The following is a 15,957-nucleotide window of genomic DNA, read 5'->3' as shown; positions in this document are numbered from 1 at the left end:
GTGTCCCAAGACAGACCTTTCCTCTCTGTCCAGAAACCTTCCGCACGTCCGTAAAGTGGGAATTAAATGATCAATTACTTCATTAGGATAACTAATTACTCCAAACCCAGCAGGATGGCCCCCTGGGATGCCTGAGCACCCCATCAAGGCAGGGAGGGCAGCATCAGGTAAGGCCAAGGCCCGCATCCATGGAGGTCCCGAGCTAGCCCTTAAGGGTGACATCTCAGGCGGGGCTGGCCTTCGCTCAGAGTTGGAGAGAAGGATGAGAGTCAAGAGCTCGGGGAGAGAGGCCAGACCACCTGGTTTCAACCCTGGCTCCACATAGGACCTTGGTAAATTCCTAACCTGCTCTGTGCCTCAGTTTCCCAAGCTGTACAGTGGAAGTGAGGGTAATGGCACCTTCCCTGTAAGGTAGTTGTAAGGATTCAAATGAAGCAAAGCCATGGACTGACCCTTTGGACCCTCGGTTCACAGCTCTGGAAAACCAGAAGGCAGACATGCCCAGAATGTGGCCCCATGGTGTAGGTGGGGGCCGGAGTAGAGAAGAGGCCACATCTGACACTCACAAGCCACCTAAGGAAGCAGGTGTCCCAGCCTCTGGGAACTAAAGCTCCATCCTGGCTCGTCATCTTTGGTGTTGACATTGTCTGCAGTCGCTGCCCATCTGGAGTGGAAAATGCAGGAAAAAACACAGAAACGTGGAATGCTGAACTAGGAAGCACAGGCGAGTGGGGAGTGGAGAGACGAGAAAGGTACGAGAAGGCAGGGAAGGCCTTGGAGGAGGGTGGTGGTAGGTTTTGATCAGGGGACAGGGGAGAGCAGAGAGCTGAGTTGGGGGAGATTTGGTGACTGTCCGGTTAATAAGTATTTATTGAGTGCCCACATGTGCTCAGTGATCCAATGGCGTAAACGTGGGGAACCATGAGAGTATGAGTAGTGGGGTCCAGGAAGGCTTCCTGGAGGAGAGACCATCTCAGCTAACACCTGAAATACTATAGGAGTTAGAGGAGAAACAGGGACAAGAACATGGGGAAACAGATCCAAAGGAGTTGGAATTTGGGGGGTGGCGGCAAATGGAGGGAGGAAGAAGGATGAGGGTCAGATCCTGAAGCCCCTTGCGCCATGGTGGGAAATATGCCTTTCTCCTGAGGGTACCGGGACCCGTGGAGGGTCTGAGGCGGGGGACAGGGGGTCAGACTTGCACTCTTAGGAAGTTAGGAGGCTCCATCTGCCTGGGGAGGTGGCAAGCCAGAGAAGAGCAGCAGGGCCCACCCCCACCATAGACCCCGAGCCCTCAGGCCTCTGTGCTCCTTGCTTCCTACCCCTGCCCTCCTTTGGCTCCTAGTTAAGCTCCTGCACTGGGCCAACAGCCACACCTCCCATCACCTACTGGTGAGTGAAAAAACCAGACCTCAGCTGGCTGATGGGCCCATGACTGCCAGGGTGGCTATTCTAGAGATCATTCTAAAGGCCAGGCTCTCCATAGGTAAAGGCACGGGGTATATGTTGCTCTAGAATCTGGGCTGCCTTTGCAGGCACTCTGGAGGCTGAAGTCACCCCATAAACCCAAGAGAGTAGGGATGGGGCAGGGAACAGCACCTTGAGTGACCTTAGCCAAGGTGATTCCTCACCCCAGGTCAGTTTCCCCATCTGCCACAATGAAGGGATAAGACCGTTGGTTTCGTGACTTTCTCCAGCCCCCCAGGGTGCTGTTGTTAAAAGCACTAGCTTTGGACTTAGCCTGGCCTCGGTTTGACTTTCCACTATCAGGTAATCTAGGGTCCTTCAGTGAGACTCAGTTTCCTTATCTGTAAAATGGACCAGATCCTAATAGTATCTACCTGTGTTTGCTGTCTCTCACCACGTAACAATGCCCAAACTTAGTGGCTTAAAACAGTGAATGTTTACCTCTCAATCTCTTGCGTCAGGAATTTGGGAGTGGTGTAACTGGCTGGTTCTGGCTCCTGGATCCCTCATGGGGGTACCATGAAGGTGCCAACCACCGGGGCTGCAATCTCCTGAAGGCTCTTCTGGGGCTGGAAAATCTGCTTCCAAGATGGCGCCCTCCCATGACTAGCAGGCTGGTGCTGGCATATTGGCTAAGGGCTTCTGTTCCTCTGTCAGGACTGCTTGAGTGTCCCCACAACATGGCAGCCAAGAGGGAGCAAGGCAGAGGCCATGGTGTCTTCTGGGACACAGATTTACAAGCCCTACTGTCACCCCCACAGTATTCCCTTGGCCACACAGGCCTGCCAGGATGCAGTGTGGGAGGAGACAACACAAAGGCACAGACACCAGGAGGCGAGGCTCGTTGGGGCCCATCATGGGGGCTGGCTACCACACCGCCTTAGAAGTTTCTTCAAAGATTAAATGAGCATTCCCTAAACTGTGGCCCTAAAATCCCTGTTTTCTACTCAAAATGCAGCTTCCTGGGCTCTGCCCCAACCTACTCACCCAGATTTCTAGGAGCTGGGGCCCAGGAATCTGCATTTTTAAACCATACCCACCCCACCCTACCCCCGAGGTGACTAGGACATCACAGCTGTCGGTACATGTGAGGCAGTTCTAATTTCATTTTGTTGGCCCCACTGAGTGTGTCAGGCACCTGGAAGGACGCTGGTGAAACAAAAGAGCACAGGCGTGTGTAACAGTCCCTGGGTGTCTTGGTGTAGTCTGGAACGACTGGGTTGAGAGGAATTTTGATCCACTTAGAGATGTGCAAACAGTTTTTTGGGAAGATCCAATGGAGACCCTGTGAAATCCAAAGGCAGGCGGTTCAGCTGGGCTGTGGGGCACCTGCCAGTCTCTCTCTCAGGCTGCCTCACACCTGAGTCTCTTCCTCCCAATTCAAAGTTCCTAGGACCCTGCCTGGCTCAGCTTGCGTCTGAGACCAACTCCTGCCCGGCAACCATGGTCGGGGAGGGAAGAATCACGTGACCTCAGGGGCCCGGGGAGGCGGTGATTGGAATCGTCAGTGCCAAGCCCTGGGGGGGGTGCGCACCGATGACAGAGCTGGTCTCCGCTGTCAAGGAGTTGCAGTCTGGAAGGCCTGGCTGCTCTGCCTTGGGTTCTCGGCCCACAACCAGAGAAACAACGAGAACATCCCCCTGGACAATGAAGGCAGTGCGGTGGCGGCCCCAGCCCCCAAGTGCTTCCAGAGCTGCTCCTGGTAAGAACAGCAGCAGCCCCAAGGGCAGTCGGACCAAGCCGAGGCAGCTCTGACCCCTCTGTCAGGAGCAGGCAGCCGTTTTGAGACCCTAAGTGAAGAAACGGTTCATGGGCCCACCTTTTAAAAGGTCTTCATCAGAAAATGCAGATTTGGAGTTGGGCTTAATTAAGCAATTTGTCATTTTCCTGTTCTTGAAGAGTTTCATTTTAGATTCCACGATTTTAGAAATTGGGACAAGTAGTAGGAACTCTTCCATAACCAAGTTTGTGTAACGTGAGGTAAGGTATCTGGGGAGGGGTTGAGGGGAGTGGACAGTTGGGACAAAAAAGCCCCACTTAGAACATAGAAGGCGCCGTGCTATTCTTTCAATATTTGTTTGCTCAGAAGAGGAGATGGAAGTCTTCCAAGGAAAGATGTCCCGGGGAATACCATCCAGCACTAACCTTCACCCCACTAAGCTGACAACAGCTCTACACTTGGTCACCTACAGCCATGCTCCTTAGAGGGAACAGCTACAGTCACTTGAACTTACCTGTTAGGAAGCCTCTGGCTGCAAAAAAACAAAAAAAAACAAAAAAGTCCCTCTCAAAGCTTTAAACAAGGACATTTATGACCTCAAATAACAAGATGTCCAGAGGGTAGGGCAGGTTCCTGGTCCATTGATTTGTCAGTTCAAGGATATCTTCAAGTGTGTACGGAGCCCAGCAGGGCATGTTTTCCTTAGCGTGGCCTGCTTCATGATCACAAGATGGCTGCCACAGCTCCAGGCATCAGACATAACTTACCCTCAGAGAGCAATGAAGAGCTCTTCATTGTGTCTCTTTTTAAAAGCAAGAAGACCCTTCTACTCACATCTCATTGGCTGAAATTCAGTCACACAGCCATTCTTTATCAGCTAAAGTTTAGCCGATCCCTGAAAGTCAAGTGGGAGCAGCACAACTAACCATTTAGGGTAGGCGGATGTGGGCAACCAGCCCATAGCTTCTAGCCTGGTTGCCCTCCTTGAGGTTCTCACCCCTACCCCAAGTGGTTTCTCAGAATATCCCTCTGAATATATACAATATCCCCCCAAGACTATTTGGGTAAGGACAATTTCCTCTACTTTGTCATGCTTTTGGGATGTTTTAGTCATCCTTAGACATGTGCCCCAAACATCCCCCCTCAGTCAGGCGGAAACAATGACATATTAGCAGGTGGATGCACAACACTCCGGTATTGACCGACTTGTCTCCCCTCCCCCTTTCAGTGGGTTGCAGGGAAATGTTCCAGCCCTAGAAAGCCTGGCAGGGGAGGGGACCGTTGCGACCTTCCCTCTTGGGGCTGTCTCTCTCCTGCTACTTCCCCCATCCTGTTCCCCAGGCCCTGCAGAGGTTGTGGTCACAAATACCACAGGCAGCACCCTGACTCAGCCTGTGTGGGGAACCACTTCCCCAGCTCCTGTGTCAGCTGTGGTCCCAGGAGAGGTGGGAGGAATTACTCAGCACACACTGGATGCTCACAGTGGCATGATTCCCTGACCTTGATAGATTTCATTTCTTGTTCTTGAACTTGTTCTGTGAACTGAGGACAGTAGGTTGCTCCTCCTAAGCCACATTTTCCTGAGTGTGCATGATTTTTCCAGGCTGGCAAGGGAGACATGTGACTCAAGTTCTGAATCCACGTTAGGAGGACCTAGGGCCTAGTCCCTCACGTTGGGTGACCTTGGGCCAGCCCCTTCCCATCCGTGAATCCCCCATGAGCCCAGCCAACAGGCTCAATGAGTCCACGACACACAGCATGAGCACCACCACCATCCACCCTGCGCTCATAGCAGACATCACTAATCAATCACAGGATCTTTTCCTCTGAACCAGCATTGATGCCAGAATTCTCCTCACTCCAGGCCCCCAGGCAACCACTATGAAGCCATCTGTGAGACGAGGCAGGTTTTGACTCTTCCATCTGCCATCCCCAACGTCCCTCCCAACTGTGAGGCCTTCAGCCCACAGAACTTTTAAATCCTCATCTTCCCCCCTGCCTCCTCTCCCCTCTGAAAAGGAACTTTGCAACTCCATCCCCCTCATACTCCTCTGGAAGACTCTGCCCTTCTTCCACAGGATTCTAGGTGTTTACATCCCTGCTCTGACACTTTCAGCTGTGTGAATTTAGCAGCTTTCTTAATCTGAGTCTCAGTTCCCTCATCTGTAAAATGGAGCAGTTATCTGCCATAAGAGGTTGAGAATGTGCCTGGCAGAGCATCAGCCATGGGCACTCAGCATACATGAGTCACTTCTCCTGTAGGGCCTGCTCTGCAATGAAGGATTCTGATGGGGAAAATTGACACAATCAGCCATCACTTGACAAATTTTTTATTTTAGCCTTTACATCCCCCTCCCAGGCTGCCAGATATCTCTGTCCCACCCAACTCTGGAGGCAGCCTGACCCCATCTTGTGCTTTTTCAGGGGTGAAGAAGGGGGGCAGTGGTAGGCACTGTACCTTTATAGAGCTTGTAAACCTGCACCAGGATGGGGACCGACACCTCGCCCCGCCAGCTGGGTCTGGCCAGGACATGGGCTCTGGGCAGATCCTAATATCCCTGGAGACCCAGGGCCTATGGACAAGAGCAGCTATTCCCTCCCCCTCCACTCAGGACTTGGAAAGGAGGGGGATGGGAAGTGTTCGAAGACCCCAGAGGCACCTGTCAGGAGAACAGGACTTGCTGGGAAGAAGGTAGAGAACCAGGTGAGATTTTTGAGGTGCCTTTGTGTCCAGCCAAGGCTCCTGACTCCCCCCCCCCCCCCATTCAGCCAAGCCCAAAGCTGGGGCACCTCATCCCCTCCCACCAGCTAACAAGAAACAAAAGCAGTGAAAACACCAAGCTCTGTTGCTAGGGGGGAAAACACCCTAAGTATTAAAAATTAAATTAAAACTGAAGCCCCAGTCAACTGAGCCAGCAGTGAGCTGGTGGTGATTGCAGACACACAGACACCCCCCATTCTTCCCCGAGCCCCAGGGTCTCCAAAGGCAGCAGGCAGGGGCCTTAACACCAAGTCCCACTGTCACCAAGAGCGACCCTCTGGGGAAACAGAGGTTGGGGCATATGTGTCCTCAGGTGGTCCCCAGTGTGGGGCACTGAGAACTGTAAACATAACCCAGCTCGAGGGCCGGGGGTGTCCCAGCCCCCTGAGATTCTCCCTGGATGAAGAATGGCCACTGTGGTGAGTGAGTACAGTAAAACAGCAGTCGGCCTCGAAGCAAAGCAAGACCTGGTCTCCCCATCAGAATACTGGGGGTGGAGGTGGGCTGGGACTGTGATGGAGTGAAGGGCTTCCAGAAGCCAAACGCAGCTTGACAGCTGTTTCTTTGCAGTACCAGATCAGCACCCAGGGCCTTTCTGGGTGGTGAGTCAGCTCACGGCCACCCATCCCTGGGGAACCCAGCTAGAAAGTCAGCTCAGGCCACAGCTGCCCAGCTCAGGACCGGACAAGGTCAGCCAAGCTCCTAAGAGGCCCCAGCCCAGGCTGCGGCAGAAGACCCGCTCCAGAAGGAGACTGAAGTATGTGGTTAAGGAGTGTTGGGAGGGCATGTGAGAACCACCACAGGGACACAGACTGGCCCAGATCAGAGGGCCGCTACTGTGCCAGGAGTACCTTCTCAAGGCCTGGCTGAGGCCCAGGGCAAAGTCGTGCCTCGGCCCCACTCCAAGCCAAGAAGACCCTTGGGACCAGGCAGCCTCACAACACAGGTCACGCTTTGAAACCCGCACCTGCGCTGCCTTCTGCACCTGCTTCTGGGGACAGGCAGGTGGCCTGGAGCCAGGCCCTGGAGCAAAAGGAGGTCAAACCCAGGTGTGGTACAGCTCGGCCAAGGCTTCTCTCTGTCTCTGTCCATGTCCAGGTCCAGTCCGAGCCGCCAGGGCCAGGGCTGACCCGGGATCGCCTTCCAGGCCTCAGATCCTCACGTGGCCCAGTCATCCCAGCCGGGGCCTGTTACCAGCAACAGGCCTTAGCTGGGTGACTCCAGCAGGGCGGGGGGCCAGAGTTCCCCGGATACCAGGCCTCTGGCTTCTTGAGGCTCTCCGAGGCCCTGGATGCTCCTTAGAATCGGGCCCATGGCCCCCTCTGAGTCCCACAAGTCCTAAAGCACCCCTCAGAACCCAGCATCTTCTCAGAGCCGGGCCCCGGGAACCAGGCCAGCCCGACTTCCCTCAGGCCCATATCCCCCCTGGTCTCCCAGGGCACGGCGTATCGGGTGACCTCAGGGCTGGCCCGCCCGGCTCATCTCTTCAGGGCTGGGCCCGGCTCCTGAGCCACTGGCTCCTCAGCACCCTCACCTCCTGCCCATACCACTCGTGCAGCCGGGCAAAGGAGCCGGCGCAGAGAGGCCCGTTGGGCGGCGGAACCCGCCGCCGGGGAGGCAGGGGCGGCGCGGGGCCGGGCTGCGAGGCTGCGGCGTTGGCGCCGGCGGGGCCGCGGGCGGGGGCGGGGGCGGGAGCGGCGGGGGCGGCGGGGGGCTCGGCGCTCCACACTGCGCAGCCGTTCTCCTTGGGTGGGAGCGCGCGCGGCCGGCGTGGCGGCGCCGGGCAGTCTCCGACCCGCATGGCGGCCAGCTGCTGCTCCAGCTCGCGCACCACGAGCCGCAGGTAGTCGAAGCTGGCCCGCGACAGCGCCTTCACCCAGCCCTCCATGGCGGCCTGGCTCTCCGCGGCCAGCACGTAGGTGCGCGCCCGGGCCCCCGCGAAGCGCACGGCGAAGGCGAACTCCTCGGCGGCCTCCACCAGCTCCACGGTGCAGCCCTCCAGGATGATGACGCCCACCGGCTCGCGGCTGGCCGGGTCCTCGAAGTAGAAGAGCATGTTGCCGCGCAGCACGAACCAGCGGCGGTGGTAGGCCGCGTGCCGGCCGCCCTTCTTGTACAGGAAGCCCGCGTTGTCCACCGGGGCGTCGCACGTGGCGTAGAAGGCCAGGCTGCGCTCGTTCAGCTTCATGGCGGCCGCGCCGGGGCCTGATCCCCCCCAACAGGACAGCGGTTACTCATATGGCCCCCGCCACCGGGTCCGCCGCCCCACCGCGCCTCCCCGTGACCTCGCCGCCACTCTCGGCCACCGACGGCCCTCCATGCCTTCTCTCGCGGAGGTGAGTAAACTGAGGCTCCTGGAGCAGAAGCGGCCTGCCCAAGCTCACGCAGCTCTTCCGGAGCAGAGCCAGGGCCCAAACTCAGGGCTGACCGGCCCCAGAAGCCTCCCCAAAGTAAGGCGGACCAAGAATTTTATAGTATTAACTCCTTTCATCTCACGGCAAACCCCAGTTGGCAGGGCCCCATTCCACCGCTATTTGACAGATGGGGTAACAAAGGACAGAGAGGCTAGTAACTCGCAGACAGTCACAAAGCAAGTTGGGCGGACCTGAAATTCAAAGCCAGGCCTCATTTTAGGCGCCGATGTTTTCATCATCCCCAGAAACCAGACGGGCTACCTTTTTGTGGTCCCTTCCAGGTCCCCCAGCTGTGACTTGCCTATCCATGAAATGGGGATATGAACAGAACTTACTTTGGAAGGCTGTAGGGCCTTCACTCATCAAACATTTGTTAAGCACCCACCATGTGCCAAGTACTGTTCCAGGTACTAGGAGTCCAGCAATAAACAAGACAGAGAGGGTCGCTGCCCTCGTGGTACTGACATGCTAGTGGCAGGGGAAGGGGGCAGACCATTAACAAACAGGTGAAATACGTCTGCCAGGTGGTCTTCAGTGCTGTAGAAAATATAATACAGGGAAGGGGTCAGGGGTGTTAGGTACAAAAGGAGTGTTTGACTTTAATGGGAGTCAGGAAAGGCTGTACTGAGAAGGTAACATCTGAGCAGAGACCTGAAGGTAAGCAAGGGAGCTCCAGGGACATACCAAGCAGAGGGAACAGCAAGTGCAAGGGTCCTGAGGTAGGAACCTGCTGCTGTGTTTGAGGAATAGCCAGGAGGCTGGTGAGGCCGAAGCAGAAGGGGAAGTGGAGAGGCAGAAAAGACTGTAGTGAAGTGACCCAGAAAAAAGGCCCAGGGCTTAGCCCACACTTAAAGGAAGGGGATGAGGAGAGCATCAGGTACCCACCTAAAGCAGAGGACTCTAACTCTATACACTTGGCCCAGTGATATTTATCCACCTTCCCCCAAGGAGTACATGATGGGGGCAACACTGGCCAGACAGGACTAATTGGGAGGTGGAACCTGGGCCCCCAACATAGCTGTACCCTCCCTTAGAGTTTTTTGTGGTCACTTTGTTCGGGTTTCACAGCCCCACTCTGCACAGGACAGTAGCTCTATTTTTCAATGGGCAAAGCATGTAAAGTCCCTGGATTGCTGAAGGTACTCAATTAATGTTCATTCCCCAGCCTGGGTGGTGCCTTACTCAGGGCCTGGAGGAATGAGGTATGGCTGGTGACTCTCCTGGGAGCATCTGCCAAGCCAGGCAACCTGACCCAGAGCAGAGGGGAACAACGGCTCCCAACAGAATCCACCTCATCTAACTTGCCTGACTGAGCAGTCAAGGAAGGCTTCCTGGAAGAGGCAACATGAGCTATGATTTAGTAGCTGAGATCAGCCTGTCTTGACCTAGCAGTGGGGCCAAGGTCAGAGAGAGGCCCTAAAGCCTCAGGGTGTTTAATCCCTGCTCTGCCTACCTGAGCTGAATGACTTCAGACACAGGCTGCCTTGCTCTGAGCCTCAGTTCCTCTCTCTGCAAAACAGGACTCATGCGTTCTCCCTCACACCGCAACAACTCCATGTGGATCCTGGCTCCATTTCGCACAGGAACCACCTACCCTACTTGCCCCATCGCTCTCCTACCTCGCAGGCCTCCGCTTGCCTCCCTGCCCAGTCTGGTGTCGGCTTGCTCTTCTCTGGGCTCAAATGTCAGCTCCGTAGTGTCCAGGTCGTGGGACCTCAGGCAAGCTTTAAGCTTCTCTGGGCCTCTGTTTCCACATCTGTACAATGGGATCATGACAGCCCTACATCAGGATGTTGCGATGTGACAGTGACTCTGCAGGAGGTGCTGAGCATGGTACTGGACACACAGTACACACTCAGCAGTGCTAGTGTTGACATTCTTCTCGGCCTCGCCAAATGCTCCCCTCAGCACTTTCTGTCGCAGCAAATGGCTTCGCCTTCTCCCCCCACCCCCTCTCTGCACTCATCAAGCCCAGCTGATTCCCGCCCCCCATCCCAACCTCTTCCAAATCAGGGGCCTAATATCTCTGCCCTCTAGTACCTCCCCATCCTCAGTCCCTGTTGTCACTCGCTTCGACAACTGCAGTAGCCTCTTCATTGTCTGCCTCCACCCTTGCCCCTTCCCTGTCCCAGTTCTTCAGGGTAAAAGCCAAACTCCCTCTTTGGCCCCTCCCCTGGCCCCACTACAATCCATTCCCCATAGAGGGATCCTGTTAAGATAAGTCCAACCACACCCCTCCTCTAGTCTAAACACTCCCATGACTCCCTACTCATCCCAGTATTAAATTCAGTCCTCCCTATGGCTTCCAAGTGCCCATCTCCTACTTCTTTCCCCCTTGCTCATCCAGCTCCAGCCAGCCTGGCCTCCTTGCTATTCCTCAAACACACCACAGCCTTTGCCCTGGCTGTTCCTCTACCTGGAATGCCCTTCTCCTTTCTTCTTCACATGGCTGACTTCTCATCCTTCCGTTTCAGCTTGACCATTAGGGATGCAGTCCTGACCACCCTGTATGCAAGACACCCTTCACCCAGTCACTCTCCTACACCCCAATGTGAAATTACCTGGGTCATCTTTGCCTACTCTAGGAGGGCAGGGGTTTTTTGCCTGAATTCCAGTGCCCGGCATGTAGTTGGTGCTCAAATACCTGTAGAATGAATCAGACAGTTATCTTCTGAAATCTCTCAACGGCCCTGTAAGAAGGGATGTGTTCATCCACCCGCATTCATAGATGTGGAAAACGGAGACAGAGAGGTTAAGTAACTTGCCCAAAGGCACAATGCTGTGCCCAGAGTCACACGCTCCAGGCCATCAGCACAAAGGGGCTGATCCTGGGATGTCCCCACCCCATTAAGGCCCAAGGAAGAGCAATTTCCCTCATGGCTCAGCCATCCTCCTGCTACCGCCCAAATGGGGCCAGCCTGGCCCAGGGTCACCGGCCAGCACAGAACCCCACTCTGCCCATGGCCCTTGCCTCCTCCAGCCCAGCAAAAAAAAGGGGAGGGCAGGAAGCAGCAGGGGTGCGGGCTCCAGCCTCTGGGAGGGCCTGGTCACCCACTTATCTCCTCACACTCATGCTGTTTTCCAAGAAGTTCAGAGTCCACTACGGGTACTGCTGTTGATTCAACAGCCTTTGGCGGGGCAGGAAGCTGGAGGGAGCCTGGCCTCTCTCTGGCCCCAGGGCCAAGTTCTCCCCTCCACCTAAAGAATGTCACTTCACCTTTCCCAGCCTGTTTCCTCATCTGTCAAACGGGCTGTGGCGTGGGTTCGATGGGCTAGAATGAGGAAAATCCACTAACAAACTGTGGGAAAGGCACCAAAAGCACAGCCGCTCAGAGTCGGGGTGAGCCTCATCTATAAAATGAGAATATTAATATCCATCCCTCTGGGAAGGATTGAATAAATCCTGAGGAGCCATTCTGCAAAATGTTTACCAGGTACTGAGCGCTCAGGCAAGAAGCTGTCCGGAAGGCAAATAATTAGCTCAAGGTCTCCAGGGACACAGCTGGCCCAGAACCCAGAACTCTGGAGAAACTGAGGCACGACATTTTGGCATTCAATTCAAGAAGCCAGACCGCAGGTGCTGAGATTGAATCCAGCTGCCACAAGTGTCCCCAACAGTGAGCATGGGGGAGAGGGTGTGACAGGTACAGGCAGAAAAACGTGCTGAGAACCCCGAAGAAGAGCGCCTCTCCAGCACGGGCCACAGGGACGCCAGGACCTCCGCCCCAGGCTCGAGGCAGCCCCGCTGCCAATTACTTTGGCTGGTTCTCCAGGTCTGGCACTGCTCCTGGCTGCCCTCGGCCCCTCTCTTTGTGTCTGGTGTGTTCCTTAAAGGACAGCCAGAGCCCCAGAAGAGGTGGTTTACCGCAGAACGTGGGAGCCAGAGTTCCACCTAGCGGAGGCCCCTTATGGGGCGGGGGTCGTCGGCCAAGCTCGGCCCCGGCAGCTGGGGTCCCTAATGGGTAAATTACCAGTGGCGTGTTATCGCAGATGGGCAGCTCCCTCCATCAGAGGTCTCCCCAGACAGCCGGGGACCCCAAGGCCCACGACGGCCCGAGCCCGGTCTCGCGTCCCCTCGCAGGGCCACCCGCAGGTCCCCCCTCGCCAGGCCGGCCTTACCTCGCAGTGCAGCCTAGGGAGGCGGCGGCGGGACGGGAGGCGCGGGGCCGGGGCCGGCCCGGCCATGGCACGGGATCCGCTCGGTGGCGGCGGCGCTTTGTCTCCGGGGCGGCCCGGCTGGCGCAGCCGCGGGAGAGGGCCACTCGGACGGAAGGAGGCGGGGGCAGCCGGACGGTCCAAGACCCGCGGGCGCGCCCCTTTAACCCTTCCCAACCCACCCGCGCCGGGCCCGCCCCCTCGTTCATCCCGCCCTCGGATTGGCCAGCCCCGACTCGACACGCCCCCTGGATTCGCCAAGCCCCCGTTGGTGCGCCGCCAGAAACCTCTTAAAGGGGCCGCCCCTGATTACCCCAATCCCCAGTGACCTATCCCAGGAAAGAGGCCTAGGGCCGGCCCTGAGACCGAACGCACCTCCAGGGGTAAGAACCGGCGGCAGAGCGGCCTGGAAAAACCTTCTGGGATCGTGGGCGGGACCAATCGCTGCAGCCCTAGGCCTGGAGTAGGAGTTCCTCCCTGGCTAGCGTTGCCAGATTTACCAAATTTAGCTCCTCACTAAATCTGAAAAACAACACTGCTGAAAATTTGGAACTTATTGAAAAAGAAAACTAAATACAGTACATTTCAGGCGTTTTGACAAAGTCAGTCGAGGACTGAATTATATGCACGGGGTGCCTGGCAACCCTCCCCCTTGTCCCAGTGAAGAGAGAAAGTCCTGGAGCTGGGCGGGCGTGGGGTGGGGTTCCAGTCCCACTGAGCCCTTTGATCGCTGTGGGCCTTTGAGAAGTCACTTCACTTCTCTAGGTCTGTTTCCTCATCTGTGAAATAAAGACAGTCATCAAATGTAAAGTTCGTGGCACACAGTAGGTGCTTTCAGCAAACAGACACTGCTGTTCTTTTTATTCCACCCAAAATAACACAGTTCTACCTCCTGGTATATTACTTCCTGCTCTTGCTGCCAACCTCCAGGACTCAGTCCTTGTCCAGTCCTGGCCTGAGGACAAGAGAGGAACAGCACAGACCAGGATCATGTATTCATCCTACAGCCTCTTACTAAGCACCTGCTGTGTGCCAGGCACTGTTTCTGAATGGGTCAACAACTGAGTTCTGGAAGTGATGTGTGCCAGGAAGACCATCAGCTGTGGCAGTGGGGCAGAAAGAATGGGAGTGAGATTTTAGACAAGGTGGTCAGAGAAAGTCTCTCTGAGGAGCAGAGACCTGAATGAAGTGAGGGAGAGAGCCATGTAGATGTCTGGGAGAAGATTGTCCCAGGCAGAGGAAACAGCATGTGCAAAGGCCCTGAGATGGGACCATCCCAAGCATGTTGAAGAACAGGGAGCAGGCCCAGTGAGGCTGCAGTCAAGTGGGCAAGTGGAAGGATAGTAGGAAATGAGTATTGGTAAAGCCAGGTTGCTAAAAGCCTTGTGGATCATAAGAAAGATTTTACTTTTACTCTGAGAAGAATGGGGAGCCATGGGAGGGTTTTGAGAACATGAGAGGAACATGGTCTATCTCAGGTTCAACATGGTCCCTGGCCGCTATGAGGTGGATGGACTATTGGGAGAAGGGTAGAGGCAGGAGACCAGGGAGGACGCTATTATAGTAGTCTAAGCAAGCAACGGTGGTCACCTAGAAAGCAGAAGCAGTGGGGGTGGAGAGGAGTGGTTGAACTCTAGAGCTTACCTGATAGTGAAGCCAGCACAGAGGAAAGTAGGACCAAGACCCACAACATGGAGAGAGAAAGTACCTAATGGTATCTGATAGTGGCTGAGCCCCTGAATCCACCCATACCTGATACTGCCATAATTCTTCAGCCAGGAAAGGCTAGCTGGAATTTCCGCAAATGTAGACACTCACCAGATAAGCAAAACACCAGGCACAAAGGCTTCTGGATCTTGATGTGGAGAAGATTTCCCAGAAGTCTGTGACCCTTGGTTCTCAGAGCCCCTCATGCGGCAGTTGTGGTTTGGCATGGGTGAAAGAAGCAGAAAGCAGCCCCCTGGCATCCTGTTTTAAAAATTCCTTATTATTTATTTTAATTTTAATTGAGGTGAAATTCACATAACAAAAAATTAATCATTTTATTTATTTTTAAAAATGTTTATTTTTTGAGTAATCTCTACACCCAACATGGGGCTCGAACTTACAACCCCAAGATCCAGAGTTGCATGCTCCACCAACTGAGCCAGCCAGCCAGGCGCCGCCCAAATTAACCATTTTAAAGTAAACGTATTATACAGCATGGTGAGGGATGCCTGGTGGCTCAGTCGGCTAAGCCGTCTGCCTTGGGCTCAGGTCCCACACTGTGCTCCCTGCTCAGTGGGGAGCCTGCTACTCCGCCTGCCACTCCCCCTGCCTGCCACTCCCCCTGCTTGTGCTCCTTCTCTCTCTCTCTCTCTCTCTCTGACAAGTAAATAAATAAAATATATATATGCATATATATATATATGCATATATATATGCATATATATATGCATATATATATATACATATACAGCATGGTGACTAGTTGATAACACAGTTTGTATAATTTAAATTTGCTAAGAGAGTAGAACTTAAATGTTCTCACCAAAAGAAAAAAAACAAAAAAAGAAACACTAAAACACATTGATGAATGTGCTAACTAGGGGAGAGGAATCTTCTCACAATGTTTATATATATCAAATCATCATGATGTATGCTTTAAATGTCCTACATTTTGTCAACTATACCTCAATAAAGCTGGAAAGGAAGGAAGGAAGGGAGGGAGGAAGAAAAAGAAAAGAAAAGAAAAGAAAAGAAAAGAAAAGAAAAGAAAAAAGAAAAGAAAAAAGAAAAGAAAAAGATACAGCTCCCAACTTTAAAAAGTCACCAACACAGGGGCACCTGGTTGGCTCAGTCAGTTAAGCGTCCTACTCTCAGTTTTGGCTCAGGTCATGAGCTCAGGGTCGTGGGATCGAGCCCCACATCAGGCTCTGTGCTGAGCGCGGCGTCGGCTTCAGATTCCTTCCTCCCTCTGCTCCTGACGTGCACGCTCTCAATCTCTCTCTCTAAAATAAATAAATAAATAAATAAATAAATAAATAAATAAATAAATAAAATCTTAAAAAAAATGTCACCAGCACAAAATAAAAGAAACAATGCAGTGACATTTAGTACATTCATGATGTTTAATCGCCAACACTATCTAGTTTCAGAACATTCCTGTCACTCCAAAGTAAAACCCCACATCCATTAGCAGTCACTCCCCTTTCTCCCCTCCCCTCAGCCCCCAGCAACCACCCATCTATTTTCTGTCTTTTTTCTTTTTTCATGGAAGTATAGTTGACACACAATGCTACGTTAGTTTCAGCTGCACAACATAGTGATTCAACAACTCTATACTTATGCTCCGTTCACCACAAATGTAGCCACCGTCTGTTGCCAGGCAACACTATTACCATATTATCGACTATACCCCCCTCTGCTGTCCTTTCATCCCTGTGACGACTCTTCCACAA

The 15,957-nt window shown here is 54.1% G+C and overlaps 1 protein-coding gene across 2 annotated transcripts; it reads right to left on the bottom strand.

Annotated features, from left to right (window-relative positions):
* Positions 1–5,499: 5,499 nt before the first annotated feature.
* PHETA1 (PH domain containing endocytic trafficking adaptor 1) lies at positions 5,500–12,664 on the bottom strand. Of its 2 annotated transcripts, XM_087857353.1 has the most exons (3): positions 12,482–12,664; positions 10,924–11,006; positions 5,500–8,153 (listed from the first exon to the last, which is right to left on the bottom strand). In XM_087857353.1, exons 2-3 carry the CDS (start codon positions 10,985–10,987, stop codon positions 7,435–7,437), a joined length of 783 nt encoding a protein of 260 aa, XP_087713479.1. In that variant the 5' UTR covers positions 10,988–11,006; positions 12,482–12,664; the 3' UTR covers positions 5,500–7,434. The 2 variants fall into 2 exon arrangements, with proteins under 2 accessions (XP_087713479.1, XP_087713478.1); XM_087857352.1 differs by lacking the exons at positions 10,924–11,006; positions 12,482–12,664 and adding an exon at positions 9,982–10,112.
* Positions 12,665–15,957: the final 3,293 nt, after the last annotated feature.

This window comes from Ursus americanus, chromosome 30, assembly GCF_024610735.1.
Source record: "Ursus americanus isolate L20-20 chromosome 30, mUrsAme1.1.p, whole genome shotgun sequence".
In the NCBI taxonomy this organism is placed as follows: domain Eukaryota; kingdom Metazoa; phylum Chordata; class Mammalia; order Carnivora; family Ursidae; genus Ursus; species Ursus americanus.
This window is presented reverse-complemented; position numbering and strand designations above follow the sequence as displayed.

What these genes read in the sequence shown, in the direction of transcription:
- PHETA1 (XM_087857353.1), bottom strand. Translation starts at nt 10,987, where the DNA reads ATGCCGGGCACTGGAATTCAGGCAAAAAACCCCTGCCCTCCTAGAGTA. An exon ending in AGTAGGCAAAGATGACCCAG is followed by an intron (nt 8,154 to 10,923) that starts GTAATTTCACAT and finishes GGGGGGGATCAG; the next exon opens with GCCCCGGCGCGGCCGCCATG.